Source organism: Marmota monax, unplaced genomic scaffold (assembly GCF_021218885.2).
Source record: "Marmota monax isolate L192 unplaced genomic scaffold, Marmota_monax_Labrador192_F-V1.1 WCK01_AAM20220418_F8-fsc00004, whole genome shotgun sequence".
Classification (NCBI taxonomy): Eukaryota; Metazoa; Chordata; class Mammalia; order Rodentia; family Sciuridae; genus Marmota; species Marmota monax.
Window position 1 is genome coordinate 6,131,582 of NW_026692881.1, and position 27,211 is coordinate 6,158,792.

General features: G+C 36.3%; 2 protein-coding genes across 18 annotated transcripts in view; one reads left to right on the forward strand and one right to left on the reverse strand.

Annotated features, from left to right (window-relative positions):
• The window catches only part of Glud1 (glutamate dehydrogenase 1), a 99,890-nt gene that overhangs the window by 32,970 nt on the left and 39,709 nt on the right, over window positions 1-27,211 (reverse strand). Inside the window, exon 1 of one of the 2 annotated variants that reach the window (XM_046449906.2) lies at window positions 3,576-4,169. The exons of the other annotated variant lie outside the window; for it this stretch is intronic. Coding sequence (XP_046305862.1) covers window positions 3,576-4,020 — 445 coding nt within the window. The 5' untranslated portion in view covers window positions 4,021-4,169. Of the gene's footprint in view, window positions 1-3,575; window positions 4,170-27,211 lie in introns of those variants that run through there. 2 annotated transcript variants of the gene reach the window in all.
• Shld2 (shieldin complex subunit 2) overlaps window positions 4,297-27,211 on the forward strand; it is an 80,891-nt gene continuing 57,976 nt past the window's right edge. For 5 of the 16 annotated variants that reach the window (XR_006852809.2, XM_046449904.2, XM_046449905.2 and 2 more), the window contains exons 1-3: window positions 4,298-4,400; window positions 5,197-5,244; window positions 10,868-10,941. The gene's annotated coding sequence lies outside the window, so the exon portion shown is untranslated. The other 11 variants (XM_058581054.1, XM_058581055.1, XM_058581059.1 and 8 more) reach the window with 8 other exon arrangements.

Here is a 27,211-nt window from a genome sequence, read left to right on the forward strand (position 1 = left end):
GAAATTTTTTCCTGCTAGAGCAAACTTGTTAAATGGATTCACATGTACAAATGGTGGGAAGACTAAGTGACAATATCATGAACACATCTCCTCTGGAATCATAGGTCTTTATGCCTGAGAGGAAAAGTAGCATGTGACTTCCATGAAATAAAAAGGCTTTTATAATGGCAACACTTAAGTTTAGTTTTTAGTACTAGAAAGTACTAAAAACCAACACAACCTCAGGGCTAAAATGTTTGATAGTTTAAATTCTGTTATCTTGTGGCAGCAAGATATAAGCAGTCATACTTCCAAAATATTAGAAAGTGTGTCAAATACCCAAATTTCAATGGTTGTCATTTGAGCATAGGAAACAGGAGTTCAATGTTTTTCTCCCCAGTGAAGACAGGGCATCTCATTTTAAAACAGTATTAGTATGTAATTGCAGTTTTCCCCAAGGTACTGCCATTGAACACACAATGAGGGGAATTACAGCCTTACAAGGCCTCCAACCCTCCCTGGCATCCTGTCATCAAAGGACCATCTATTTCCAACTGCTGCTTCTTGCATTTTGGTTCTTAAAACAAGTCCCGGGGTTAACACAGAGCATACTTTTTAATTTATAATTAAATAAAATATTTATTTTTATCAGAGAATTCCATTTATAGTCCATTAATTTTATTAAAATCGTTTTAGAAAGTTCTAAGACAGGAGGAATCATTATGGAAGAATTTTGACTTAGTAGTTTTAAAATCAAGACAATGAGGGGCAGGCTTAAAAACTGACTCCTACATCAATGGATTGCTATTAATTTGTACTCTTTTCCCAAACTGACTTTTTTTGGGGGAGGGGCAGGGGTGCATTATCACTGAGCTCTATCTCAGGCCCTTTTGACTTTTTATTTCAAGACAGAGTCTCACTAAATTGCTGAAGTCCTTGCTAAATGCCAGAGGCTAGCCTTGAACTCGAAATTTGGTTATCCTTTTCCTGGCTTAGCCTCCTGCATTGCTGGGATTAAGTCACCCTGCCTGACCCAGAATAAATGATAAACTTTCCACTAAAAAGGTAGATTGGTCTCAGGTAGAACCATGGTAAATTAAATATAGAACTTACTCAGAGAAAGTGAATAGAAACAATTTTCAATGTTTTCAAACATCAGAACCTTTGAATGAGTCTTCTTAAATCAACCTCTCATTCTCACAATACTGATCTTTGCTGAATTTTTTTTTTTTTTTTTGGTACTGGGGATTATTACACTTTGGGCCTCATATATACTAGGCAAGTGCTATGAATCTGAGCTACATACCCAGCCCTTTTTGGTTTTGAGACAGGGTCTTGCTGCTAAGTTGCTCAGGCTGGCTTTGAATTTGTGATTCTCCAGTCTCAACCTGCTGAGTAGGAGCAGCCACCATTCTTGGTGCTCAAAGTATTTTTAAGGCCTTATGTAGAGCTTCCTTTCATAGCCTACAGCACATCTTTCTTCAAATCCTTAACAGAGACAAATCTAATGGCCTTGGTCCTCAGTTAAATATGGTATTTGGGAAGAGAACAAAAACAATGTACTATTAAATGTACATTTCGAATAAAGTATTCACTAGCTACTCGAAGGTATTCAAACCACCTCTTTGCTTTACAGATGTAGTTTGTTGTTTTGATTCAAGCTTTAAGGATTCTATTTTAGGAAACTCAGGTACAATTGCTATGGAGGAAAGATTAGATACAGAAAGCTTAGGGTTGGGAAAAGGATGATGACCAGATGAGGTTCTCCTTTTGCAAAGGATACTGGAAGAGAAAGACAGCTTAGTGGGGTGGGGGTTGTGGGGGTAGGGAGTGTGGCTAAAATGTTTAAGAGGGAAAGATTTACTGAAGTTCAGAGATTATCAAAGGCACTTATCTCAATCACCTAACATATTCTGTATTTTTAGGACCCTAATGGGACCAAGGAAATTAACAACTTTTTTATTTTTTAAATTTAAAGATAGGGTCATCTGTAGTCCTTTTTATATTTTATTTTGAGGCAGGGTATCTCTAACTTGCTGAGGCTGACCTTCAACTTGTGATCTCCTGCCTTATAGTCTCCTCAGTTGCTGGGATTATTGCCTTTGTACCCAGCTTGATGTCCATTTTCAAGCAATATTGCAATTTATTATTTGCTGTATGTTGCCTCTTCTTCCAATATCCTTGTTTGCTTTTATGGGAGTCTGAACTTGAGTTCCTGGTTTGGAGAATAAGGGAGTGGTAGGAAGAGGGAAAGCAGTGTAGAATGACAGTATGCCCCTTTATATAATTTTGGAGCTGAAAGGGAAACTAGAGGTCAAAGTGATACCAACAGCTTTTAGCAGAGGAAACTACATGGTTAAAGGACAATTAGGCTTCAAAGGTAGAAGTAGGTGCGGTATATGCAAATTTAGTAAATCATTAAACCCTGGGTAGCAACCTTTGTTCTCCTGCTGAGAACAGGGTCACAGCTAAAGTTTTTCTGGTAGAGAAGGGATTTCTAAAAAATCACCCTCAGAATTAGGCTGCCAGTACAAGAGCAGAGGATAGGGTTGAGGCAGACAAAGGATCTAGCCCAACCTCCTCCATGCTTATTATCCAATCCACCTCTAGCAAGACTTCATCTCTCTGGATCCTTTATTTTACCTATTTTTTTTTTTTTTTTGGAACAGCAACAAAAAAAGGTGGTTATGTCCCTTTCATTTTAGGACACTTTAAAACACATACTGTGCAATGTACTGAAAGTGGGGGTGGGAAAGAAAGCTTTCATTTATTTGAAAAAAAAAAAAAATCAATCTGACTTCAGAAACCAAATCTACACACATCCAAAAATTGAAACTACAGAATACTTCGAGGATTACTAAACTGTAACTGACTCATCTCTCTTCTTCACCTAGTTATCTTTTCCTTCAGCTCAAATCTGGTACTAGCCAGGACCAGTACACACCCCTGGAGCTGTTTCATTCCATTGGCTGGCAGGCCTTCTGCAGTCTACACCCTTTAATGTCAGGACACCCAGTGTTTATTTGTCAGAGACGTTAAACGGACCTATTTTTTTTTGAGGGGCGGGCAGTACAAAACAAAGTGTAAAAATAACTAACTTCACAAGCGCTTAGTAATTTCCTTTGGTTAATAAAACTGTCTAGATTTCGAACCTTGAAGACTAGTCATTTTCTATTTTCCTTTTTCATCTGTCACTATTCCAAAAAAAAAAAAATCAGAAAATAATTCTATAGTTTGCATTCGGGGGAAAAGTCAGAGGCCTACAAAAACTCTCACAGCACCATCGGATGGGCTAGGGGCCAGTCACTGCCTTCTCCAGAAGTGGAATTTGCAGGAATTGGACTAAAAGACCAGTGCAGTGTCTACTCTGATACAGCATTGGCATAGAGAGGCCAGCGGTGATGGCTCGCGGGGGAAGGACGCGGGCTGACTACACTGTGGTTTTAGGGCGGAAAAATCACTTATCTTCCAAAACTGCCACACCCGAGACCGGCTGGCCGGGGCGGAGAGCTTGGGAGGGGAACACCGCCCGCCCGAGCACAGAGCAGTTGCTCCTCGCAGGAGGGCGGGTACGACGGGGCCCAGCGAGCGCTCACCTCCCTTGCAGGGCGTGCGGTGCTGGCTGTGTTGGGCCCGGTAGCCCTCGATGACCTCCCAGGAACCGTCGTCGCGCCGAATGGGGAAGGAGAGGCTCAGCACATGGTTACAGGGCTTGATGATTCTCAGGATGCCTCGCACCCGGTTCCGCTTCTGTTCCTCGCTCTCCCGGGTCTTCAGGTCCTCCACCAGCTTATCTTCCACGATGCTGGCACCACGGTCGAAGAAGCCCTCCACCATCTTGAAGAAGTTGGGGTCGTCTTCACGGTCGGCAGCCGCCTCGCTGTAGTGGCGCCGGGAGGGCGGCGTGAATCCCGGCTGCGGGGAGGCGGCAGGTTGTCCGCGGGCCCAGCCCAGCAGCGCAGCCGAGTCGGCGGCCGCAGAGGCCAACGCAGCGGGTCCGGCGCGCGACAACAGCAGCGCTTCGCCCAGGCGGCAGTACATGGCGGAAAGTAGAGGCGAGAGGCGAGCGGGCCGCAGAAGAGGTGCGCTCGGAGGCCTGGGACTGAGGGAGGAAGAACTTGGCGCTGGCAGTCCTTTTAAGCCGCAGCTTCCTGCCTGCCTGGCTGTCCCCTCCCCTCGACCGCTCGTCGTCTAAAGGGAGGAAGGACTTCGGGGGCCGCGCGCCGCCCAGGGCGCTCGGCCTCCGCCTCCGCTGCGGCCTCGCCCGGCCTCCCAGGCGGCGGCGCGTGCCGGCCTGGCGTCGGGGGCGCGCAGGCGCGGGCGGTTGGTGCGCATGCTCACCGGCGGGTGGAGGGGTGAGGCGGATGCTCGGGCGGCCGGATCTGTTGGGAGCCCGCCCCTAGCCTTCTGGGGGTTCTCAGGTGTGTGCGCGCTGCTGGGGGAGGGGACCGAGCGAGGGAGAGGACCCTAGTCTCTCGGGGGCGCTGCGAGGCGTAGTTGCGGGGTCTGGGCGGGAGCGAAGCCTGGAGGTCTGGCCGCGGGCCCGGGGCGTCTTAGTCATGTTTCCGTCCGTCTGCTAAAGAGGGGCGGCCACGGGCCGGAACCAGTTGTGCGGGGCTCAGGCGCTTGAGGCCGGAAAGCGATGCGGAGCAGAGGGTGTTGAAGTCTGGCTCAGGGCTGGGCCTCCACCCGGGGTGAGGAAAGTTTTCATCACTAGTGGAACTGAGAGGAACTATAAAGGAGAAGGCCGCGGGGCTGGGGAATCCCTGACCAACTGGCTTTTACTACCGACGTTTTTAATTTGTCCCATTCTACTAAAAGACATCGAGATAAAAGTTACGCAAAGCACTGTTGTCTTCCTCGATTCGTTGACTGTACTTTCTATTTTCCAGAATTATGGTCATGAAATAGTCTAAAACAAGGCAATGTGGAAATGCGATTATGCTCAGGAATAAATAAATAAATAGGAAATGCTAAATCTAATGCACTTCTTTAAATAAGATGTTTGAAAGAGCCTAATGACTGTCATTAAGGAAAGCTACCAAATGCCACATGATCATCATTAGTGGTCCCATAGTACTTTGGAGGTTTTTAAGTGTCATCTTTGTGTATTTCCTGACATTCATCTATTAGATAACTTCATTTATCTATTAGAATATGAAAGAAAAATTAAGTCTCACAAGATTCTGTAAAGTATATTCTTATGTTTTTCAGCAGAAAAGAGACCAGTATCCTGAATTTATTTTGATGGTCAAAAACTTAAAGGTACCAAATTTTGTTTTCACTTGATAGTATTATTTTACCATTAAAAAAATATTTTTTGTCGTTGTTGTAGACGGACAGAATGCCTTTATTTGTTTCTCTTTATGTGGTGCTAAGGATTGAACTCAATCCTCACACATGCTAAGCAAGCGCTGAGCCACTGAGCTACAGCCCCAGCCCCTTATTTTACTGTTTTACATTGCAGAAGGCAAACACCCCAAAATCTGAAGTTTCAGAATAATAACACCCCCAAACCTGAAGTTTCAGCACTACCTATCAGCATTAGTAAGCTAATGGAAATGTTTTTCTTTTCTGGCTAATTCTCTGGTATGTTTTGAGGAAAGTGGTTTAAGAGGTTAGTTTTATCTCTTTCTTGATAACTGCAACCTTAAGAAAATAAATGTTTAACTTTGCTTCTTCTGTGGCTTGTTCACCTGAATTCAAGAAGATGGAATTTAAGCAGCTTTGGAAGGAGTGAGGAATAGAGTTCTGGAAATTCTTTTTTATTGAGAATCTCCTGTGTAGAGTTGTTTTATAAAATGGCTATATGAGAAATCTATAAAAGGAAGTTTTTTTAATTTTAAAAACATTCATTGTTTTAAAATTATATACAAGTTGTAAAAAGTTCAAATTTTACAGGGAAGTTTTTTTTTAAAGAAAGTGTAATTATCCAACCCTGCCCTTCTTCCCCCATTTAGTGCATAGTTGGAGTTATTCCTTTTTCACCTTAAATAAGGTATTATGATCACTTATTTAACAGAAGAGGGAACTGAGTCTCAGAGACAAAGTAAATTGTTGATGATCACCTGGATGATAAATAGGTTAAGATTCAAACCCATGTATCTGATCCCAAAGTTTCATTATTTCTGCTATTCCAAAAAGTATCTTAAGCATTTGTTCCATGTAGTTTAAAATTACTGTGACATAAAGTCTCTAAGTTTCAGCTTTAGATTTATGATTTCTTTTGTAAAATGTACAAATAGTTTGCAAATTAAAGTTTAATTATTTGTAGTAATTTCTGGTTCACAGGGGATCAAAATTTAACTTGAAGGGAATTTTGGTCATTCACCAAAGACAAATTGGTTTTCTGCCTTTGAAATTTATGAGTTTTTCTTAGCTGTTTTAAAATTCCAGGTTCTCCTCGATCAGTAGTGTGCTTTTGTACTTTCAAATGCTTCAAAAAACATTTTAGAAGACTGTCAGAATTTAGAAATGAAAAGCATGTGAATACATGAACAACAATCATTCGAAAAAATAGTGTAGTTGGAAAAGGTATATATTCTATCTCTCTAGATATGTCTATTCTGGGCATTTCATTTAAATGGAGTAATTCAGTAGGTAGTCCTTACTGATTGCCTTTTTTTCACTTAGCATGTTTTAAAGGTTTACCCATGTAGCACATATGTGTACTTCATTTTTTTTTCTTATAGCTGGACAGTAGTCATTGTATTGCTATATCACTATTTTTTCAGTGCTCTACCACTGTAGTGCATCTCCACTAGTTATTTTGACTATGAAGAATAATGCTTTTGTGAACATTCTCGTACATGTTTTTGTGTGGACATATTTTTTTCAGTGCTTGAGAGTGTTGACCTAGGAATTGCTGCGTCATATGGTAACTCAGTGTTTTACCTTTTAAGAAACTGCTAAATTGTTTTACACAGTGACTTCACCATTTTAATTGCTACTAGTAGTGTATAAGAGTTCCAGTTTTTCTGTATCCTTAAAATCATTTGTTGTCTTTTTTTGTTATAATCATCCTAGTGGCTGTGAAGTGGTATTATTTGCATTTCCTTGGAGCTATAGATGTTGAGTTTGTGTATGTTTTCATGTGCTTTTTGTTAGACAGCTTTTCCTCAGCCATGGCTATGACAAATATCTGAGAAAGACTGCTTAAAGGACGAAAAATTTATTTTGGCTCATGTTCTCAGAAGTTTCAGTACAAGGTCCACTGGTTCCATTGCTTTTAGGCCTGTAATTAGGTAGAGACATTATGGTACAAGGTATGGCAGAGCAAAGCTGCTCAGGAGAGGTGAAGAGAAAAGGGGTGGGAGGAAAAAAATATACCCTTTCAGGGTATATTCTCAATTTTCTACTTCCTTTAGCTGGCTCCAAGTAGGCCCCACCTCTTACACTTTTACCACCTCCTGGTAATACAAATAATGCCATCAAATTGTGATTCCTTCAATGTATTAATCCATTGATAAGGTCAGAGCCCTCATGATCCATCACTTCCCCAAAGCCCCACCTCTGAACATAGCTGCACATGGGAACAAGCCTTCAACACATGAGCCTTTGGAGGACATTCCAGATCCAAACTATAACACTTTTCTGATTTAGAAATGATCTGACTTAGAAATGATCTGACTTAGAAATGTCAGATTCTTTGCCTATTTAAGAAAAATATTTTTAGTTGTAGATGGACACAATAACTTTATTTTATTTCTTTATTTTTATATGGTGCTGAGGATTGAACCCATTGCCTCACACGTGCCCGGCAAGTGCTCTTCCGGTGAGCCAGAACCCCATCCCCTCCTTTGCTCATTTTTTAAGTTGGGTTATTTATTCTTTTATTATTGAGTTATAAGAATTCTTTATGTATTCTAGATGTAAGTTCTTTGTCAGCTGTATGATTTGCAAGTGTATTCTTCCATTCTGAGGATTGTCTTTTCACATTTTTAATGGTGTCTTTGATGCACTGAAGTTTTAATTTTGATGAAGTCCAATTTATAAGTATTTTCTTTTGTTGCTTGTGATTTATGTTATCTCGTGTAAGAAACTATTGTCAAATTGGAGGTCATGAAGAGTTATACCCATGTTTTCTTCTGAAAGTTTTACAGTTTTAGATTTTATATTTGGGTCTTGGATCCATTTTCCAGTTGATTTTTGTATATGTTGTAAAAAAAAAAAAGATCCAACTTTATTCTTTCCATATGGCTATCTATTTGTGTTAGCACTAATTTGTTTAAAAGACTATTTCTTTCCCATTGAATGGTATTCACATACTCTTTGGAAAATAAATGGGCCTACATGTGAGCATTTATACATATCTATTCCACTTATCCATGTGCCCGTACCATACATTAAATTACTATAGCTTTTTAAAAAAAATTATTTATTTTTTTGTCTGTCAATGGGCCTTTCTTTTATTTATTTATATGTGGTGCCGAGAATTGAACCCAGTGCCTCATACATGGTAGGCTAGTGCTCTGCCACTGAGCCATAACCCCAGCCTTAATTACTTTAGTTTCATAGTAAATTTTGAAGCTGATAATCACAGGTTTTCCAGTTTTGTTCTTTCAAGATCATTTGGTTATTCTATGACACTTAAATTTCCATATGAATTTTAGGACCACGTGTCAATTTATGCAAAGAAGTCAGCTAGAATCTTTATAGGGTTTATGTAGACTCTATAGATCAGTTTGGGTATTAGTACCATTTTAACAGTATTACATCTTTCAGTTGGTAAACATGAATGACTTTCCATTTATTTAATACTTTAGAAATTTCTCTCAGCAGTGTTTTGTTATTTTAAAATGGAGGTTAAATTTTATACTACTTAAGATTACAGCAAACTGAGACAGCATTTCCCAAGAATTGTATGAGAAAGTAACCCTTCAAATTTTGTAAAATAACAAAATTGTTGCGTGAGTGGTGAGCATATGCCAACCCCAGAACAATTTAGAATCAAGGATAGAATTCAAGAGAATCAAGGCTGCAGCAGTAATATTTTAGATTTATAAACTGTATGTCCATCTTAAGTGTTTTAGGAAAAATTAAGCTTTAAAATTTAAGGGCTCAATCTGTGATCCTGAAATAAAATATGTAATAAATTAATAAAAAATAAAATTTGTTTTTCTTTAGTCAAATTTATTATTATTCTTTTTTAAAAAAAATATTTATTTTTTAGTTGTAGTTGGACACAATAGCTTTATTCTCTGTATTTATTTATTTATTTTTTATGTGGTGCTGAGGATTGAACCCAGGGCCTCACAGGTGTTAGGTGAAGCGCTCTCACTGAGCCAGAACCCCAGCCCAGTATTTTATTCTTTTCATGCTATTGTAAGTGGAATTGTTTTCTTCATTTTCAGATTGCTCACTGCAAGTGTGTAGAAATCCAATTGTTTATTGTATACTGACCTTTTATACTTCAACTTTACTGAACTTTTTATTGTTAGGTTTAATGGATTCCTTAGGATTTTCTATATACAGGATTCTGTCTTATGCAAATAGAGAGTTTTACTTCTTCCTTTTCAATCTGATGCTCCCCTTTTTAATTCTTTTTTTTTTTTCTTTCTTTGCTTCCCCCCCCCCCCCCCCATGGTACAGGGATTGAACCCAAGGGTGCTTTGCCACTGAGCTACGTTTCCAGCCCTTTTATTTTTTATTTTGGGACAGGCCTCACTAAGTTGCCTAGGCTGGCCTGGAACTGGTGATACTACTGTCTCACTTTCTTGAGTCTCTGGAATTATAGGTGTGTGCTAATATACTTGACATAGTAATTTTATTTTGTGCATACACAGGTAAGTATCAGTTTTAGACTTAAGGATTTCAGTTTTCTGTCACATACGCCACAGTAAATACACTCTGCATGGAGGCAGTTTTATTTTGTTTCTCAGCTGTCAAAAATGATGTTTAATAATAGGCACAGCTCAGCAAAAGAGGCAGACATTGCCTACAAATAATCATTCAACAAAATTATAAAAAACTTTAGAGCCTATTGGAGTGACTTTTCATGAGAAATGGTAATCATGATAATAATAGTATTAGTGATAGTTACACTCTATTGCACTTTACTATATTTTGGCAATCTGATGACATTTTATTCCATTTTCTTGCTTAACATTACTCATTCTTCTTTGCTGTTTCATACTATTTCATTGTATGGATGCATCATAATTATTTTTCCCATCTCTCTTTGAATGACATATACATTGCTTCCAATATCTTGAAGTTGTAACAATGCTATAATAAATAACCTATTACATATTACAGCAGCTCTCTTTTTCATCTCTTTACCTTCTTGTGTATGTTATGACTTAATCTTAGGAAGAATTTAATAAACATCTAAATTTTGTTTTTCTGTAAAGTTGCTTAGTTCACATTTGACCTTAATTATTATCCTATCTAGTATTTCAAAAGTGATGTCATAAAGCCAAATTATATCACAAATCAAATATTTAACCTTTTAAACATAGACTTTTAAAATAAGCAATTAAAAATCTTGAAATTTTTAATCAGGCCCCATATTCCATATTTTTATGGATTTTAGTTCACATTAATCATTAATTTGCTAAAAAAAAGTGGGAATAGGAGTGGAGCCTTTGCTAAAGAAGCAGCATTTGCAGAGTTTGCAGATAAATGAGATCATAGATTGCAAATTTAGGGTAGCATACATTTGGTTAAAAACAATTTGATCAATGCAGTAATTTGGCTTAAACAACAGTTGGGTTGAAAATGAATATCCTCTAGTTATGATTTTTTTAGGTACTGGTAATTGTGGTGAATCATGGGTTGTTTTTCAAACTTTTGTGTTGAAACTTTCAGAAAACCTTTTTCTAGTTTGCCTTTGTATTTCTAATTGATTTTTCTGAAAAGTATTTAATTGTGACTTTTTTCTTTTTAGTGAGCAAGTTTTTGTAATAAGCCAAATAACAATAAAAGGAGTTGTATCAAAGAAAAGGATCTGAAGTTTTCAAGGTTTGTAGTCTTTCCTCTAAAACCTTATTTTCCTAATAAATCAAATGTTAGTTATGTCTCTTTGGTTTAGTTTTCATGTTGCTGAATTTCTGAGTAACTTTGAACAAAAGTTTTATCAACTCCTGCTTAAGGAGCCTTTCTTTATTCTAAGCAAACATGGAAATTCATAGTATGATCTTTATCCCTTTAAATATAGCATTCAAGAATTTTTAAGTCTCTTTAAAAATTAACTGTGCTGAGGTTGAATTCTGATTTCACCTGCAGTTATTCACTTTGTCTTTTTCATTGTTTTTAAATTTGGGTTAAATTTTTTGTTATGAACAAAGGATAACAGACTCAGTTACTCATCATTTAGCTGTATTTATTAATGTTCATGGTGACTCTATAAAAGCAAAACCTTATCCTGTATTTAGCATTTTATTTTTAAAAATTTTAGATCAATTGTGATTTCAATATGTGACTGGACTTTGGATAGTAAGAGAGAAAATGTAAGCTAAAAATTGGGGCACATTTGTAAAGCTGTTAAAAGCAGACATAACTGAAAAGTATATCAGAGAAGCAAAAAGTACCTTCTATTTCATCATCAGGGAAAAATTGTGGAAGAAAGACTTTATGTGAAATAGATGTGAATATAATTACATTAAGCTTGGTCCTTACAGCAATTAGAATTTTAAAAAGGAAGAGAAGATATACGGTAGTGAAGCACTAGGGATCAAGGTAGAGAGGGTTGTAGTGTTGAGTCCACTAAATAGCAGAGACCTAACTTCCTGACCTGAGAGTGTGAAGTGAACAGTTATTTGCTAGCTAGATTAGTTAGTATGTTTTGGCTTTCAGGTACCAACAATATCCAAATAAAATGGCTTAAGCTTAAGCCATAAACTAAGATAACTGTTACCTATCAAGAAGGTAGAGGCAGGACTTTTCCACTGTTAGAATTAAGGGTCTGTGAAACTATAAGATGCTCAAGTACTATTCTCTGTGTTATATTCATCACATTAGTGATATTTGTCCTAATGGTTTTAAGATGGCTTTAGCACCTGGTGGTGGTGGTAGGGGGAGGTTAGGTTCACATGGAGGTACAATCAAATGCTATAGAGAAAGAGCAGTTTCCTCCTCCTGTGTATACCCCTTTATTGTTGAAGGTAACCTCCTCCAAAGACTTGCTATCCAGCTTCAGCTCTCTTAGGCCCCAGAGTTAGGATTGGGTTACATCCTACCTCTGCCCTGGTTGTAAGGGAGGTGAGAAGGAGGACTTTTTATAGAGGAGGCACTTTTAACCCCTGAAATATAAGCAGGATCTGTGAGCAGGGAGGAAGGGTGGAAGGAGTGATTGTTAGATAGGCAATCAACAGTGTTTGCCATATTTTCATTGAAAATCACTAAACTGCGCTTTGTTATCTTATTGTGATAATGTAATTCCTTAGAATACCAGTAAAATTTAAGTTAATATGACACTGGGAATTATGATACAGTTTTCTTTTCTCTGCATTGGGAAATCTGCAATTTCTAGTTCTTTTTTTGATCTTATATAATGATGATTGTCTTTAGATTATGCCTCCTGAATTGAACATTGGCAGCTTATAAAGCAATAGTTTCACACTATGGTGTTTATTCTGTTGCTAGAATGAAGGACAGAACAGAAACCCATACTTAGCTTTTAGGGTTTATGATGAAATAGCAAGTGCTTAAATGATTCAGCAGACTTTTTGATGAAGTTTCCATGAGGGACTTGTTACTGTCATTGGTGTATGTAGGCAAGTGGCTTAAAATAATAAGAGGGCTCATCTGGTCTTTATGTTGAAATTAGAAATTTTTCTTGCCTTTCTTTGTCATAAGGGCAGAAATGATAGACTTAATTCTCTGTTATAATAATATAGTAATAGAAGCATAGCTTGGGATTAGACTACTTTGAAGATACATGAAGTAGATAGTCACAGTGGCTTTTACATAGTTATTGTTTTTCACAGTCTTCCCATTAAATGTGGAATCTTTATGATTGTATTCTTAGAGGGCTATTGAAAACTACATCTTGATTCTAGAAATTGACATCTGTCAGCCATCCACAATGAAAGTTCAGACCACCTATCCAAAAAGAAAAAGCAGGAATAAGTATTCAGTGAAATATCAGTGGGAAGGTACTGAAATAGAGAAATAACAGGATTCCTCAAGAATAAGAGAAGTTTGTGATGAGAGGCTCAAGTTAAAGTGTATATCCCCTAAGTCAGGTATTAATAGTCTTTAGTCAAAAAAGAAATTATTTTGAATAATACTCTTTTTGGTATATTCTTATAAGTTGGCTCTAATGAGTTGTAGACTTTGGCTAATATTAATTTCATATTCTTTTCTTTTTTTTAATGATATATGACACACCAAAAAAATGTGAACCAATTCACATTAGAGGAAGAATCATAGTTGGATTTAAATTAAGTAGAACAAACTAAAAAACCTAAGTGTTGAGAAATTTTATTTCCTTGCCTTCTATGGTTTTCATTTATTTTAATACTTTCTTGGGTAAAAGTTTAAAAGATATAAAAGTGAAAATAACAGAAAGATTTTGAACAGCCAACAATAAAAAATTAAAAAAAAAAAAAAAAAAGAAAATAACAGAAAGGTTATTCCATAATCCACCATAACTGCATTTTCATCTACAGATTTTCTGCAGTGACACAACTCTAGATGTCTGAATTAAGAAGCAGAATAGATGGATCAGCAAGGAATACTTACTATTTTATTCCTAATCTATTTACATAAATTCATAAAATTTCTAATCTATATCACTCTATTTTCGTATTTTTTCACAGTCAACTGCTATGTTCTCATGGAACATTTAAGTTTTTCTTTTTTTAAAAAATATTTATATTTTAGTTGTAGTTGGATACAACACCTTTATTTCACTTATTTATTTTTTTATATGGTGCTGAGGCTCGAACCAGGGTCTCCCACGTGCAAGACGAGCGCACTACTGCTGAGCCACAACCCCAGCCCCACATTTAAGTTTTTCTAATTTTTCTTTGTGGTTATTAAAGTAATAGAAACTGGCAAAAAATGAATTAGAATTTAAAAAGTAGGATAAAATTCAAAACATTCTGAAAAATGAAATAGAGATGCTTAAAAATTGCTTTAAAAATAATCAAAAGTTACTGTCTGATATAATAAGTGAAAAAATAATGACTGGGTGTATTCAGTTTTTCTACTTTCTGAAATTGATGTTTTGTTTTAGAGTAATTTTATTCATCATAAATTGTTTTGTAGTAATTGTTTTATGAGAATTAATTTTAGGTAAGAGTTACAAAGATACTACAGAGTTCCCATAAACTCTTCATCAAGCTTTCTCTAAGGATAACATCTTTTTAATTTTTCCTAGTGGTACTAAGAATTGAACACAATGCCACTTTACCACTTCCTTTATATTTATTTTTGTATTTGGAGACAGGCTATTACAAAGTTGCCCAGGCTGGCCTGGAACTTGTCATCCTCCTGCCTTAGCCTCCACTTCTCTGGGATTGCAGGCATGCACCACCACATCCAGCTTCTAATGATAACATCTTATATAGCCATGGTACCAAAATTAAGAAATTAATTTTAGTATAGGTATATTTATTTATTTTTAGTTGTAGATGGACACAATACCATTATTTATGTTTATGTGGTGCTGAGGATCAAACTCAGTGCCTCACATGTGCTAGATGAGTACTCTACCACTGAGCCACGACCACAGCCCTGGTATATCCATTTTTGGTGGTTGTTTGAGCCAAAATCTCCTGTTGACCAACATGCCCTTTTAGGTGAACATGTTTAGTACCCTGTGATCTGATCTTTCCATTCTTAGGCTACAGGTGACTGATTGTCTTTTGGGCAGATGTCCCACCTTGTTCAATCTGAATGCTGGCCAGAAATCTGTGATGTGACTTTGTCAATAAAGTGGTTTTCCTGTTGTAATTTCATTTTTAATCTGTATGTATCTTTATAATATCATTGTTTCCCTTTATAAAGGAATCCAAGTGTCTATTTTTTTTAACCCAAGCATAAATGGTACATATTAGGCAACAGCATCATAGTTCACTGTCAGTGGAGTATGTGTATGTATGTTTTTGAGGAAGGGGAGGGTCCTATGGGAGAAAAAAATGGTGAGAGATCAAGAGACATTTACCAGATTATGTCTCTCATAGGGCCAATTTATTGGCTTTCCCAATAACCCTCTATTGTATGCTTGTTCTTTGTGGTGTTTGAATCTGTTGATGAGGACCTTTCATGGGTTCTAGAATATTTTCATCTGCTACCCCCTCAAATACTATCTGTACCCTCTTCTGTTCTCTTTATCTTCTGTGTCTCAGTCTACTCTTGTAAAATACTAAAAGTATTTTCCAACTTTTAATTTTTTTGTGATTTATTCTATAAGTGCCTTTGGAGAGGTGGAGTGCCTCCTTAATCCAAGATTTACAATTCCCTGAACCATGAAACTATGCAAACCTTTGTTATAAGACTACAGGGACTGGTTTACTTTTAGATGACTATTACTTTGAGAATGTTGCCCTTTGGCGCCACAGGTCATTGTGGGGAAGTTACCTTTTTAAACTCATTATTTTATTTGGGTTTTGTGCTTTAAATTATGTTCCTCTTAACCCATAAGACCCTCAAACAAAAATATTTTTCCTGATGACCAGACACCCTCAGGTCAAAAGCAGCTCTAATGTTAATTTTCCCTAGACTCCCTAGTTTTCCTTTATAGTTTTGGCTGAGTAACTCCTTACTCTTCACTTGTGACTTTTAAGAATTTGTTTTTCATACTTCACCCAATATTTTTTGTTGTTTTAATGGGAAGAATTGATTGAAATCTATCTTACCATTTTGGAAAACTGGAACTTATTTATATATTTCTGGTATTGATCATGATTAAATTAAAAAAACACATTCTACTTGATGTTGCATTATATCTATAGATTCATAAGGGGAGCCTTGACATATTATTGTTTAAAAAGAGTGTGGAGCATCTTTTATTATATTCATTGTCTGTTTTCTTCAGTAAAGGTTTTAAGGACCGGATTTTATTCCTTTGCAGTTTGTATTCATATACTTTTTAAAATTAGTTAATTGTTTTGTGACTTCGGGATTGAATCTAGGGCCTAATTCGTACTAAGCATGCACTCTACCATTGAGATATATCCCCAGTCCAAATTTTAATTTTAAAGAATCTTGTCTTGATGATTTGTTTTTATTTCATGTTTCCATTTTAAATGGCTTTAACATGAAGAAGGTACCCTATGATTTTAGGTATCATATTTCTAGGCTTCTATAATTGCATTCTTTAGAAAACAAAAACAGAAACTTATTTTGGTCTTCTGTTTGACTTTAATATTCAAATTAAAAAATAGTGGTTGTCTGCTTTTAACTTGTATATGTGTGCGGTGCTGGGGCTTGAATATGGGACCTAGTACATGCTAGGCAAGTTCTGAGCTCTGCCCCACTATCCCCTAATTGTTTTTTAACTTTTTATTGTTTAAATTTATGAGAAAATTTTGGGTTTATTTTATGTATTACACTTTTGTTTTATTCATTCATGTAGGAACCATTTGTTAAGACTTATTATCAACCAGACATTGTGGTATGTGGTAAACAAGACTAACGTGGAACTTTCATCCCAATGTAGAGGCTACTGATTGCAAGAATGTTAGCTAGAAAATAATAGCGTATTGCATTACAGGATAATAGGTAATACTTAACATTATATAAGGTGCTCAGAGGCAGCCTGTTCATGAAAGAAGCATTTAAACAGAAACTAAAGGGTTGAATTGGAACAACCTAAATAAAGAGCTATGGGAAAAGCATTCCAGGTAAAGGAAACAGCATGTGAAAAAATTGTGGTAAAGGAAAGACCTTGACTCTTTTAGGAATGGACAGAAACCCAAGTCTGAGTGGAGAATGGAATTTTTTTTTTTTTTTTTTTTTTTTTTTTTTTGAGCAGCAGATAAGGGTCAGATTATGGAGGTAAGAGCTTTATATTTTACTCTTTATACAGCAGGAAATCCAATTGGAAGTATAGCAGGCATAAACTTTGTAGACTACAAATTTAAATGTAAAAAAGACAATACTGTCCTTATTTCTCTGTAATTAAACTTTTCTTAGCTATAGAGCTTCTTGTTTCTACTGAGTAGAAGAAAATGATCCTGCTGAATTATCTTGCCAATTTAGGATAAAGTCAGTAGCTTAGAGTTTAGCTAAGTTAATTCCAGATTAATTCAAATCCTTGGGTAAATACTTGGTCCTTTGTGTAAATGTTCAGTTTTTCCACATAGTTCCCTCCACCCCAACAGAAGATATTAGTAAAGAAGTCTGTTTCCTGGTAGTGAGGGGGAGGCATACCATCTTTGTGTCATCCTCTGTCCTTCTAGGACATTGCTAATGACTGGCTTGATCTTGAATGGTGCTCTCTGCCCCTGCCACATCTGAGGCTGATGTCATTGCTGCTTTCTTGGCATCTGGTCATTATATCTATACATGCTGGGTTCTCCTGAATCTCAGGCTGTTTTGAGCTCACTGGCTCAAAGGAAATCCTCAGTGGTTTTCTGCATCATACTGGTCTGTGTAGGACTCTGAGTGGCTTTTTAAGAATATGGTTTATACATGTCACTGGCTATTGCATTGCTGCCAACTGTGATCTAGTGTTAGATGCAAGGTTTTGCCAAATGTAGTTTCCTGTATCATTACATATATATATATATATATATATATATATATATATATAAAATTATCTTCTATTCTGGTCCTTCCCCACTGACATATTAGATATTTTTGTTACCCTTCCTCATAGTAATACTTACCTCCAGATGGGGCAGGAGGTAAAATCCTAACTTATATCTAATCTAACTTTGCTCTCTTGTTTCTCTCTGAACTCTTTAAGTTTTTATGTTGTCTTGATCATTTAGGGGGAACTATAGTTGTTAATACCTGCCTTTTCCTCTACCTGTAGTTTACATTATGAACTATGCCATCAAAATGTTCCTGCTTTGGGGCTGGGGTTGTGGCTTAGCGAAAGAGCACTCGCCTAGCATGTGCCAGGCATGGGTTTGATCCTCAGTACCACATGTAAATAAATAAATAAAGGTATTGGGTCCAACTACAACTAAAAAATTTTTTTTAAATGTTCCTGCTTTGATTAGTGATATTTAAAGCCATATTTGTAGTATTTTAAAAAGCTCTCTTTAAGTTTTTAGATCTTAAAATTGACATCCTTATTAGCTTTCAATAATTACAACTAATGGATGAAAGACCTAAATATAAGAACTAAGTGTAAGAAAAACTATAACTCTAAAAGAAAATATGTAGGCAACATCTTCTCAAATATGAAACCAAAAGTGCAAGCAGCTGGACTAGAGATGTAGCTCAGTGGTAGAGTGCTTGGCTAATATATGTGAAGCCCAGGATTTGATCTCTAGCACTTTAAAGGAAAAAAGAAGAAGAAAAAAAAATTGATAAATTGGACTTAAAAAAAAATTAAACATTTGTGCTTCAAAGAAAAAGCAAGCAAAAAAAAAAAAAAACAAAAAGAAGCTGGGTGTGGTGGTATATACCTGTAGTCCCAGTAATTTGGGAGGATGAGACAAGAGGATTGCAAGTTTGAGGCCATCCTGGGCCACTTAGTGAGAGTGTCTCAAAATAAACAGGGCTGGGGATGTAGTTCAGTGGTAGACCTCTCCTAGGTTTAATCCCCACCCCTTCAAAAAAATCTTTTGTTTTGAACTAATATTAGGCTTCTATATAATAGCTTTGATAAGATCTTCATGGTAGAGATAAATGTTAGATTGCTTATAGAGTAAGTGGGTATAGTTGGTGAAAGAGAGCAGACAGTTCTTTTAAAAATCCTTTGCAATGGCTAGATAGGGTAGTGCAGGCCTGTAATCCCAGTAGCTCAGGAGGCTGAAACAGGAGGATCACAAGTTCAAAATCCACGTTGGCAACTTAGTGAGGCCTTATGCAACTTAGTGAGCCTCTGTCTCAAAATAAAGTAAAAAATAATAATAATAATAATACTATGGGCTGGGAATATGTCTCAGTGGTTAAGCCCCTCTGGATTTAATACCTGGTACCAAGAAAATTAAATCAAAAATAAAAAAGTTTTGCTAGGAAAAATGGTAGGGATACAGGATAGTAGATAGAGGAGCATGTTGAATCTAGGTAAGACTCCAGCATATTTATATGGTATATGGAAAAGTTCATTAGAATTTGAAGATTAAGTAAAAAGGAAATGAGTGTTATTGGACATTGTCCTTAAGATTAGCAGGAATGGAGTGAAGATACTGGGTTCTAGGAAGAATAAGAATATAGTTTCTGCTGAAGTAGGAGTAAGGAAGAAGGGATATTACAGATGGGGAAGTGTATGGATGGTAGGTGAGGAATTTGGGGAATCGACATTTGATGTATTTTTTTTTTCAGTGAGGTAAGAAAAAAACCTGCTGAGATTGATTATAGGGGAGCAAGATGGTGATTTCAGGGGAGACATTGAGAAGAAAAGGAGTGTTTTGAGAAGGCTATTAAGGAAATAAGAAGGTGAACTGAATTAGAGTACTTAGAAGTACTTCATTGTTCTGGTATATATAGTTATGTGAAAGATTTTCTTCCCCTTTTCTCAGGAGTTAGCAACCTAAGTGAGCAAACAAGTTAAACAACTGGGTCAGTCTAGTTTGAATTTTATGGGCTAATCTGACACAGTGGTTAAGGAGACAAGAGGTTAAATCATGAGAGTGAAGTGATGGACCTTTGAGTCTAGGCTGAATAGGGAATAAATGAAATCAGAAGGTAGCCGCTGGCATATTAAGTGGTTGGTAGTGGAGATTGGATAGTGGAATTTAAAAACAGGAGGACCAGTTGCTGGTTATGACAGGATACAGATCTTACTATGGAGTGGGTTTTCAAAGTATAGACAAAGTGAAGATTATTGGATTGAGATAAGGGGACTCTAAAGCTAGATTGTTAGAGGAGTTAGCAATACAGGCAGTGAGTTGCTCAGAAAAGTAGCAGATCCAGGAGTGGGAAGGTTCTGAACCAAGTTGCAAAGTCATAGTGAACATAAGAGTGGCCAGGTCAGTAAATAACAGAAACAAGGAGAGAGAAATTAAGAGATGACATAAACTGAGGAGTATTTGGGGAGTGGTAGTTTATGCCTGTAATTTCAGTGACTCCAGAGTCTGAGACAGGATGATCTTAAGTTTGAGGCCAACCTCAGCAACTTAGTGACACCATGTCTCAAAACAGAACAAAACAAAAACCCTAAACTGGGGATGTAGCTCAGTGGTAAAGTGCCCCTAGGGTCAACACTCATTACAGAGAGTCAGAGTTGGGGGGGGGGGGGAGAGAACATAAGCCTCAGTAGAGATACTTTAATGTGAGGGTATCAAATTGTGATGATAAATAAATGACTACTCAACTGTGATGGTAAACAAATAATGACTTCTACAGGCTGCATTTGTTGAGTGAAAGAGTAGTTGTCACTGAGGTTTTAGTTTAGACAAAAAGATTTCCAGAGTGTTGGTGAAATTAATTCAGGATTTAGGGTATTTGTTTACAGTGTAACAGTTTAAAGGGCTATCAGTGACTGTTATTGGGGATATGTTAGGGTAGAGGAGAAGGGGAACACATACAGAGCAAGAATGAGATGAGAGTGCAATGAGAAAGGGGAATTACTTGTAAGGACTTAAATTTTGGATGATTGTGACAATGATGAAAAATATGGCGATCTTAGCTGATCTCAAAATTTTGATTAATTTTGTGGGAAACTGTTTATGCTAACGGGTTGAGATGCTGGGTTATGTACAAAGCTAGATAGCTTCATTGTTTTTAGGTCTACTTAGTAAGATTTAGCATTTTGTAGCCTTTGTTCAGTGTACCATAAAATACCCTAGCAAAAAACTGTTTTATTTTTTGACAAAGCTCAATCCTGGATGAAAAGGAAGACCCGGATGGAAGCAATTATTGCTTGTTGGATTTTTTTTTTTTTTTTAAGAGGTGGGTGAGAGTATAGATAACCCTAACTTCAAATTACGGTGATAAATACTAGGTCTTAAAGCCTTTGCAAAGTTTGGTGCCAGGTTAAGAGAGAATACAAAAAAGTTGTATAGTAATAATCCCAATAATAATAGCAGCATGATTGACTAATGATTTGTTTTAAGACATGTAGAATTAATGATAAATTCTAAAGTATAACCTGAAATGCTACATATTAAACATGCATTTTTCAGAATTAGAAAATGTATCATTTCATAGTTTTAAAATTGTACTCTGAAAGTTTTGCCTTTCCTGAAATGCCTATCTTAAAATACTGATTAATCTTTGGCATGTTTAAAATATGCTTTGGACTTACTCAGGTCCTGTAATACTTAAAATCTAGAAGCATGTCTTATTTCAGAGCACTAAGAAATATTCATGTGTATAATTCTGCTGTTTAAACCAAGAATAATTTTGCCAGCAGGAAATATGACTTCATTACATGTTTAACTGTCTCTGGTTCTCACAAAACATATGAATGAAAAATATTAGAAAGAAATAATATTTCACAATATTCACTGACATATGAGTAGAAAATATTAGAAAGAAATAATATTTCACAATTTTCCTATTTTTTCAACCAGTGGGCCAACTTGCCTCATGTTTGTTTGCTTCCTTTTTTTTTTTTTTTTTTGGTACCAAGGAATGAACTCAGGGGCACTATTCAACCACTGAGCCATATCCCCAGCCCTTTTTCATATTTCGTTTAGAGACTGGGTCTCCCTGAGTTGCTTAGTGCCTCCCTTTTGCTGAGGCTGGCTTTGAACTTGCGATCCTCCTGAGCTGCTAGGATTACAGGTGTGCGTCTCCGCGCCGGCTGCCTCATGTTTCTTTTGTCATTTATTAGAACTTTATTTCAAAGACAGGAGGTAGCAGATGAGTTAAGGAAAATTTGGGAGGTAAAAATTCCATCTACTTTTTAAAAAGACATTTTAGCATTGGCGTTGTATATTGTTTTCTTAGAGTTTCTTTGTTTCTTATTCTTTTTAAAGCAACCAGGTTTATTGAGGGCTGTTCTGTAAAGAAGTAGGTTCTATCATCAAATAACTTTGAGAAACTGAACACCATGTCCCCTCCCTGCTTGGTGATTCACAGGGAATATCAATTTATATCACATTGATAAAGGCTCCAGGAAATGGTATTACTACTAATAATGTAACATTTATTAAGCACAGTCTAGGGCTCTCTTCTAAGACTTGCACATGCATTAATCTTTTTAATTTTTTTTTTTTGTACCTTGAATTAACTCAGGGCACTTAACCACTGAACCACATCCATATTCTTTTTTTTTTTTTTTTTTTAAGAGAGAGAGAATTTTCTTAATATTTATTTTTTAGGTGGACACAGCATCTTTATTTTTATGTGGTGCTGAGGATTGAACCCATCGCCCCGCGCATGCCAGGCGAGTGCACTACCACTTGAGCCACATCCCCAGCCCCCATATTTTTTTTTATGTTTTAATTTTTAGATAGAGTCTTGCTAGATTGCTTAGGGCTTAACTAAGTTCCTGAGGCTGGCTTTGAACTTGTGATCCTCCTGCCTCAGCCTAACAAGTTTTGGGGATTACTATCATGGGCCACTGCATCCAGCAATCTTTCTAATCTTTACAAAAACTTTATCTACTATAAATCACATGGCTGAGCTGAAATGGAAGAGCTGGGATTCAAATCCAGGAAGACTCTAGAGCTGGGGTTATGGCTCAGTGATAGAGTGCTTGCCTAGCCTAGCATATGTGAGGCACTGGGTTTGATCCTTAGCACCATATAAAAATAATAAATAAAATAAAGATATTGTGTCCTATAAAAAAAAAAGGAGTGACTTCATAGGTCTCAAGCCCAATATACTACTTGCAGCCAGTAAGGAAACAGGACTAATGTTAAATCCAGCATTTCTCAAACTTGTTTGACTCTAGAACCTCATGATTTTTCAATATTTATTTATGGATTAGTTGTTCATGGATTCGACCCTAGGTGACCTTGCCTGAGCTGGCTTACACTGGTGATTGCAGACTTTTTTAAACATATTTTTTAGTTATACATGGATGCAGTATCTTTATTTTTTTTATTTACTTTTACGTGGTGCTGAGGATCGAACCCAGTGCCTCACACATAGGAGGCAAGTCCTCTACTACTGAGCGATACCCCAGCCACCTAATTGCAGACTTTTACAATGGCATTGTTTTAAGATGGAACTAGTTTTTTCTAACTAGGTTCTCTATTGATAATACTAAATGTTATATTTATGTGTGAAGTTTTCTACCTGAAACTGTTTTGTATTCTGTTTCATAGTGACCTTCCCAGGAATTTTTAAAAAGAGCTATAATTTTTTTTAATCCAGGTTGTTATTTGCACTCTGCTTTTCCTGCCCCAAGATTATATTCTCATAAAGTTTTTAATGTTTAGGGATCTTAGAGATGATCCAGTTCATCTCCTTTATTACTTACTTACTTATTATTTTTTGCAGGTTAAGAAAGTGACAGCCATTTAGTGCTGTGCAACATTATAATAATTTCATCTGAATTTGAACATGATGCTTTTTATTAGTTATGTGGCCTTAGAAAAGTTACTTTGTTTCTTAAAAGTTCTGTCTCTTCCTCTAATAGACCATGATAATATCTTGCAAGATGGCTATGAGAATTAAATAAGAAAACTCATGTAGTATCTGGCATATCAAATGTTCTGTGTTAATTGTCCCCTTTTTTTCCCTTAAGGAGATACTCTATAAAGTCTGTACATGAATGAATTATGAAAGTGCTTGGAAAGGAAGAAACAGTTTTTTAATGTGAACTGCCCCAGTTTTATGCTGGTATCAGCTGATTTGTGGTAAAGTGATGTTGTCATGATACAGGTTATATGGGAGTTAAAACCAGTTTCCTTCTGGTTTTCCAGATGACATAATAAGCAGTACCTGATGGGGTAAACATAGACCTGTTTATTAGCTCACTTATTATTAATGTTAAACTAGCTTTGTGCTGACTACTTCTGTTCTTTTTGAAATTTTACTGTTGCCATTTAAAATCTCATACAACTTCAGTCTTCATAGAATGTTTAATGATTTAAATCCTCCTCCAAAACATGTGAAGTGTCTTTTCTAATGTGGCATCATCTGGTAGTATTGTTAAAAATCTGCATGTAGGACAGAATTTACTACTGGATGCTTGTTTGGTTTTCATGGCACTCTATGTTTGGGGTTTATGGGTATTACTAATGTGTGTAACCTAAACATTTAAACAGTCATTTAAAATAGAACTATTCAAAGAGATATCTATGGGGGATTTTTCAGTTTTACAACTTCCTGAACAAAAAGAAAATGTGTTTGAGAGCCAGGTATTTTGGCATGCACATGTAGTTCCAGCTAATAAGGAGTCTGAGGCAGGAGGATCACTTGAGCCCAGGAGTTTAGGCTAGAGCCTGGACCTTAAAAAAGAGAAAAGAAAGAAAGAAAGGAAAGGGGTTTTAGTTTGAGTTCTGTGATGGGGGATTTCTAATATTCTGTTTTAAATCTCTTTTATAGCCCTAGTACATAGCAGGCATTCAGTAAATATTTAACGATGAACTAAATTTAGTTTCCAATCCTGACTCCATCTCTTGCAACTTCTATGACTTTGACAGGTTTCTCTACACTTCAGTTTCCTCATATATAAAAATCCCTATGTTCCAGGGGTTTTGCAATAATTAAATATTTAGACATATAAGAGCCCCACAGCAAATGGCACATAGTAGGTACATAATATGTTGAATGTTTCTCCCAGACACTTACCTGCTTTCTTCAGCAATGTTTTTTTTTTTTTTTTTTTAATTTTTTTTGGTTGTCATTTGACCTTTATAATTTATTTATATGCAATACTGAGAATGCTAGGCAAGTGCTCTACCACTGAGCTAGAACGTTGCCCCAGCCCCACCAATGTTCTTTTTAAGCATATTTTTCTCTTCTCATTCCCTGATAATTTAGAAACTATGTTCAAGAGAGAATATGATTGACAATTAAACTGGAAATATGTTCCTTTGCAAACCATCCTTAGAATGTCTTAGTAGAAATGATTTTATGTCTGATAGACCTTGGTTTGAATCCTTGCTTTGTAATATACTGGTGTTATGCCCTTATGTAAGCCTATTATCTGTAAAGTTATTGTTAGACTAAAATAAGTAATAATATGCAAAAGGCATATAGTTCATTTTCTGGTTTGGATGGGACCCAAATAAAAGTTATTACTTTTTTAAAAAATATTTTTTTAGTTGTAGATGGACACAATACCTTTATTTTATTTGCTTACTTTTATGTGGTGCGAGGAATCAACCCAGTACCTCACACATGCTAGGCAAGTGCTCTACCACTGAGACACAGCCCTTTCCCAAAAGTTATTACTTTTAATTAAAACTTTTTTTTTTTTGTACTGGGGATTTAGCCCAGGGGCACTCTACCACTGAGCTACACCCCCAGCCCTCTTTTTTTTTTTTTTTTTTGCAGGGAGCCGGCAGGGTCTCACTAAATTTCTGAGGCTGACCTTGAACTTGTGATCCTCCTGCATCAGCCTCCCAAACTGCTGGGATTATAGGCATGTGTTACCTGTCTAATTTGAAACTGTTATTAATCTGGTAGATTCCATGGTTAATTCATGGACATAGCCTCCTCTAATCAAATCACATTATGAGCAAATAGAACACTATGAGTGACTAGTGGGCATATTTTTATATAAGTAGCTCAATTTAGCCTTGCCTAGAATTAGGTTTCACAAAAGTGGTATTACCTGTTGTACTTGGGTAAAAAGAAATTGTTTGGCTCTGCATTTGGCATGACTTTAAAATGTTGCCTTTTCTGTTGAATATCAAAAAAACTATCAGAGAACTTAATGAGTAGTACAGTATTAAATTGTTTGCTATTTAAAATGCTTTTCTTCTTTTGCTGATCTCATTTATTAGAAATAAACATGTTTCCCTCCTGTGCTAACGTTTAACACAGTATTAGCAAACCAAATTTAATAAAATATTATGTCCAATTTAAAATTCACTTGAATTGTTTAGACAAATATGAAATTGATTCCTACACTGGTGGACTAAGCATTGCAAAGTAGGAAATAATGAGAATTCCTAGTAAATAGAAAAGCTTAAGTAGGGATATTGTAGAAAAAAAGGTTTACTTTTGAAATTTTATAATATACTTATCAAATTAAGAACAGAGTTTTAAATGGGTACCAAAGCAATCAACATTTATTTCAGAAGTTGACTTTCTCTGATGAGAAGGCAGCATCAATTTTCTTTTATGTAGGGTTTCTTTTGTTAATTAAGATATGTAGTTATATGACATAGATGTATTAGTGGCATTAAGTACGTTCCCGTTGTTTTGCAGCCATCACCATTATCTAGTTCCAGAACTTTTCATCATCCCAAAAGGAAACTGCATTTCACTCACTTTCCATTCCTGCCTTCCCCCAGCTCCTGACAGCCACTCATCTGGTTTATGTCTCTGATTTACTTACTCTGTTTCATATAAATGGAATCACACAACATGTTGCCTTCTGTGTCTGACTTCTTTCACTTAGCTTAATGATTTTAAGGTTTATTCTCATTGTAGCATATATCACTACTTCATTCCTTTTTATCTGAGTGATATTTTATTGTGTGCCCATACCATATTAATTTTACCTGTTTGTCAGTTTATGGATGTTTGAGTTGTTTCTGTTTTGGGATATTATGAATAGTACTGTTATAAATGTTCATGTATAAAGTTCTGTTGGAACATGGTTTTTACTTCTCCTTAGTATGTATCTAGGATGGAATTACTGGGTCATATGCTAACACTATGTCTAACTTTTTGAAGAAGTACCAAAACTTTTTCAAAGCACCCGCATTCTTATTTTTTATTTTTGAAGTGCGGTGGATAGAACCCAGGGCTTTGTGTGTGCTAGGGAAGTATTCTACCATTGTGCTAGACCTCCAGACCTGTTATATTAATTTTAATGCTCTTATACTTTGGAAGAAATGAAGAAAAATGGCTAGTAAAATGTTGATTTGAGACTATTCATACTCAAAACAGCCAGCCCTTCTGCAAGCCAGATGGATTATAAGAATTAAGTCTCAATTTGCTTCATTTGCTTTACAGAATGAAAACTTTAAAATATAAACATAACGCTATAGGAATAGTGTCAAATTTTTGTGCTGCACTGTTACTCCACCCACCTACTTCTGGAAGTTTAGAGTATGCTTGGAATTGATGGTATTTACTTTCATATGAG